At 39.1% G+C, this 5,000-nt stretch overlaps 1 protein-coding gene across 1 annotated transcript in view; it reads left to right on the top strand.

Moving 5' to 3' along the window:
• The window catches only part of LOC138003579 (uncharacterized), a 51,073-nt gene that overhangs the window by 2,206 nt on the left and 43,867 nt on the right, over nucleotides 1-5,000 (top strand). The window contains exons 2-3 of the mRNA XM_068849701.1: nucleotides 2,668-2,724; nucleotides 4,580-4,708. Of these exons, the coding sequence (XP_068705802.1) occupies nucleotides 2,668-2,724; nucleotides 4,580-4,708 (186 nt within the window). The remainder of the gene's footprint in view (nucleotides 1-2,667; nucleotides 2,725-4,579; nucleotides 4,709-5,000) is intronic.

The following is a 5,000-nucleotide window of genomic DNA, read 5'->3' as shown; positions in this document are numbered from 1 at the left end:
GATATGAAGTTAACTTCACGTCTAACGGGCCTTTTACTCCAGCTAAAATTGCGGTTGTCAGATTGAACGGTCCGTCTCGGTTCGGTCCAATCGAAGTGTTTAAGACTATAATTGCTATGAAGGTGGTCCAACTTGACCTTTCCAACCAGCAGGGTCGAATTGAGCAAACTTTTGTTTCTAATGTCTCATGCGCAGAACAGGTTCTTGTGATCTTCACTAACCGGCCCGAAAACTGTGCAAATGCGGGGTGGCTTGATTGGGTCGAGTTTGTGCAACAGAAATGTACAGTTCCATTGGGCACATGGAATTCGAAACTTTCAAACCAGACGTTTTTGTTAACTGGAAAATTCGTAAAGTCTTGAAATAATAGAAATGTAGAAGCTTTCTTCGCACTTAACTAGACAATCTAATTATAACCAACTGTCTCTTTACAGAAACCTGAAAAATTCAGACGGCTTCAATGTGTGTGTTCAATGCTTTACCAACTGAGCTATGAATTCACATAGTTGGGAGTAGGTCAATTTATTGGGCTCATTTGTTCCCTTAAAAGGACCGTCGAATATATACATTTCTTTCATTCTTGCCGACCGAGTAGCTTCCATTTTTAATATATTCTACGTATCGAACCCCCAAAATGTCAGCTTCAAAATTAAATATTGTGATACTTGTCTTAAGTTTCATCAACTGTTAGACACGCAAAACGTTCGACTCTGGCGCTAAAGCTGACTGAAAGAATAAAATATTGATCGTGATGAGGAAAAATGAAGTAAAACAATATTTTTCAATGATAATTATTCCGAAGTCTAAATTATTTGTTTTTATATGAAAACACACTTCTGATGAAAACTTCATTTCGCTTGTCTACACGGCAGAGGCCTATGAGTTGGTGCGTGCAACATCACTGAATTTGTAGAATAGACCATTTTCGAATTCTCACGGCTCTACTGGATCTAGAATGAAATGGAGGCTCATGCGGGCAAATTAATTTGTGTGTGAAAAGATTTGCCCGCATTAGCCTCCATTTCATCCTAGATCCAGTCCAGCCGTGAGAATTCGAAAATGGTCTATTCCGTCTCTTCAGACTGGGTAATTTTTAGATTGATTTTTCCCCCAAAACCAGATGTTTAAAGCTTATCACAAGTCTTCCATGCGAAATTACTACCCATGGGATTCAGAATGGTCACTCGTGCAAGCCAAATCGTATTTAAGAGCACGTTTAAAAATAGTTTGATCTGTGAAAATGCCGTTAAAATGCCCTTTGCGTTGTAGGCTCTGATGGGCTCCTAAATTTATTCAACGTTTTATTTTATCGACGTTCCAGCTTGCCTAATAACAGTTTTGCAACGTCAAAAAATTGGAATTAAGATAATGGAAAAGTAATTAACAATTGCGCATTTTCTTGGCGCATAGTTAATCGAGGGACTGGTTATGAAACCTTCAAACCTTCAAAAGCGAGAACAATGTTGTCGCAATCGATGTTGAATTGACCGTGACCCAGCACAATCTTTTGTTTTGGTCTCGCACGAGTTCAGAAATTAGTTGCGCATAATTTAATCGAAGGATTTGATTGGTTATCGTATCGAAAAAAGGTTTTGTGCAGGGTCAAGGCCAAAAATACGGACAAAAACATCAAACAAAGGAACTTGTCGAGATTCATAACCATCTCCATGCATTAACTATGCTTGGCGTTGCCCTCGTCATTCACATAGAGGATAAAACATGGTCGTGCGTGCATACGAATTTTATCTTCGAGTGCTGATAGTATCACACGAGTGAGCGCAGCGTACGAGTGTGGGATACTGGCAGCACAAGGAGTATCCCTAAGTGGCAATGTAAGGTTGTTTTATTATATAGATAGTGATGAAATACTAGGACTTTCTTTTTTCTGAAAAAAAAACTTATCTTCACCGCGCGCAGTGAAGATATTACTTTATCTTTCACATGTGAGTATACTGTTGTTATGGTAACTAACACAATTAACCAATAAAAAAGCGAGCCTCCACTTCCTTGCAAGGTACGTTTTGCTGAAATATAGTTTTTCTCTACTACCGTAACATTTTTATGACTCAATTTGACATTATCATGATTTTTCATGTTTTTCACAACTTTCATATCCAGTTTCATGTTACACAACATGCGTGTTTTGCTGTTGGATGACCACTTTTTCACCCTTTCGAAAATGACTAAAACGAGTTGTTTTAATAAAGACATTTTATCAGTATCTGTATAATAAATAGAAGATATTACAAGACCGCTTGGGGATACAAATTTTATCTTCTCGTACTGATAATATCTCGCACTCGTTCACTGCGCTCACTTATGAGAGATTCTGTTAGCACTCGAAGATAAAATTTGTATCTTCGCGCGGTCATGTAACATCCTCTATTTGCAGCACGACAGTATCTTACAAGGCGGAAGGGGCCAGAAGCTCGCTTTTTATTGGCTATTCGAGTTAATTACCATGGCAATAAATCATATCTTCGCTGCGTGCAGTGAAAATGTGATTTTTTGAGAAAAAGGAAACTTCTACAGCATTTCATCAGTATCTAGGTAACAAAAAGCCCTCTGACACCCATTGACATCACAGCACCATTATCTTAAGGTGGTTTTTTACCTCAAGATAAATGTCTCATCTGGCTTTCTTTTGTTTTTCTTATTTTTCTCCAGTCAGACGGGAAGCGGAGCATGATTTTAACGCTGAAATTGAAGAGATAACCAAACGAGGTACAGTTATCTTAAATTCATAACATCCTTGATGCAATCAATTGCATCTCTCAACTATACACTCCGCCAACAACCCTAAAAAGGTTGAGAAAGTTTAGAATTTCCAGTCCTAATAACAAAGTATTTCCTTGCCACAAAAGGATGCGTCTATCCAGCCAAGACATCAACACTCGGTGTTAAAGTGTTTGTTTTATTTGACCGTCTCGGAAAAATTGAGCGTGTTGCTTTGAAGATTGGCCTTTTTGCAAAGAATATATGTGCTGATTTGTGCTTTGGTCACCCAGAATTTTCTAGTATCTTGCCGTGGCTAAATCGTCCAATTTTATTTCCAGACCTATTTTCTCTGTAAAAGAAGACCTAGAGAAAATGAACCGTTGTATTTCATATAAAGTGTCAGACACTGTAAGGGTGCTTTTAAGGAGCCATTTTTGTAACTTTATTCGATAATTTGGTGGCCTTTTTCGAAGTCTTTGCTCTTTGGTCGTCAGGCATTGAAACTGGTGTATCGAGTGTCATATGGAGAAGTTTTAGCGCGCGTTTGAGAAACTTTTGATGAAGAAATCAGATGTTTTGATGACTGTGTCAGATGAATGAGAAGTATAGGATAACACTTTAACCGTGAGTCAGTGTGTAAATGATTGTCTTGGAACAGAAGGATCGAGAAGAAGGTATCACAGAAAAAGAATTCGCATCACACGCTATTATTTACTGACTCAGAGAAAATCAAATGAAAACACTGGTGAGTGAAATATCAGCCTAGGCCGCATGTCAAGCCCTATCGCTACAAAAGTGTTTTTTTCATTAACGAAGAAGATATCAAGCAGCAAATTCGTGTTAGCTGAAGAAATTGCCAACAATGAAGGCCTCCACTGAGACAGATTGGTGGAAAGCGAAGTGCATTATGCAGATAAACCAAGCGACAAAATGCGTCCTCAAAGTGCTGTGATAAAGAGAACGCGCGCGGTTAATACATTCAATTTACTTTGAGATAAAAAACGTTTTTCTAATATCCTTGTTTGTCTGCCGAACCCTTGTCCCGTTCGTAGTTGGGGTGGTGAGTGCACTTACCTGCTTTGTGCCAACCAGCTTTCTAAATTCATTAGAACTATGACTAATCACTTGAAAAGGGATACAAATCCTGATAAGCACAAAATTCCTCGGAGGGATGTACCAGATGCCAGAGGAGAGTACACTCTTACCTGCTTTGTGCCAACGAGCTTTCTAAATTCACTAGAACTATGACTAAGCACTTGAAAGAGGATACAAATCCTGATAAACACAAACGTTCTCGGAGGGATGTACCAGATACCAGAAGATGAAAACGTTCATTTGAGTTTGTGTAGCTGTGGGTATTTTGAAATTGTTGTTGTTTAAAGCTTATGCAAGTGACGTTTATCTGTTACTTGATTGGTTGCTTCGGTCACGAATTATTAATGATTTCTTGAAGTGGACTTTGGTGTGAAGGTCGTTTGTGCCTATTTTTTTTAGGGTAAGTTGGTTGGGTGAGATCACTCACAGACTGACATGGGCTGGCTAAGGTGGCCTGCCTATATCAGCGTGCGTCTGCGAACGAAGACAGCAAAGCCTCCGAAGTGGGATTTTTTGGTATCCTGAGGGCGCGAAAATCAGGGCAAAAAGGTTGCACGGCGAGAATGGACGAGGCTCTTCGTTCGAACAAGAACGCTTTCCACGCAGGCTATGATAGGGCGCTGTCATGTTCCATGCTACCGTGTAAGAGTTTTAGTAATGACGGCAACAACGGAAACAAAAACGTCCCTTGGAAATGAACATTTGCCCGTCCGTAACTGGAAACTTTACCGATTGTTTTATATATTTCATATTTCTTTTTTTACAGAATATGAGACCGTTCATGGCCGTATCTTGGCTGTCAATATGGCGCATTATAGGAAGAAACGTCAAGTATCTGGCAATGTGGATTCACGGGGAAGAAGCGCGTACCAAGAAATAGAGGAAGCGAATCGAGGTACAAGGCAAAATGCGAAACTTTAGTTTATGTTATTATTATTATTATTATTATTATTATTATTATTATTATCTTTATCTTGAAACGAAATCGGTTTCATAATAAACTGGAAAATTCCCTTCTGAGGGTGTTACAAGTAACCATGGATCGCGTGGGTCCGGCCAGTTCCTTTCATGTCTCAAAAACTCTTCTCGGTAATCTTGCACTTTCTGGCGATGCGATCTTCTGGATGTGCTTTGTTTGTGCAAAGTTTGGCAACCCGCTTATAAAAAAAAAAAAAAACATGAAAGAA

This window comes from Montipora foliosa, chromosome 5 (assembly GCF_036669935.1).
Source record: "Montipora foliosa isolate CH-2021 chromosome 5, ASM3666993v2, whole genome shotgun sequence".
Lineage (NCBI taxonomy): Eukaryota > Metazoa > Cnidaria > Anthozoa > Scleractinia > Acroporidae > Montipora > Montipora foliosa.
The sequence above is the reverse complement of the archived record's forward strand: the minus strand, read 5'-3'. Positions and strand labels throughout refer to the sequence as shown.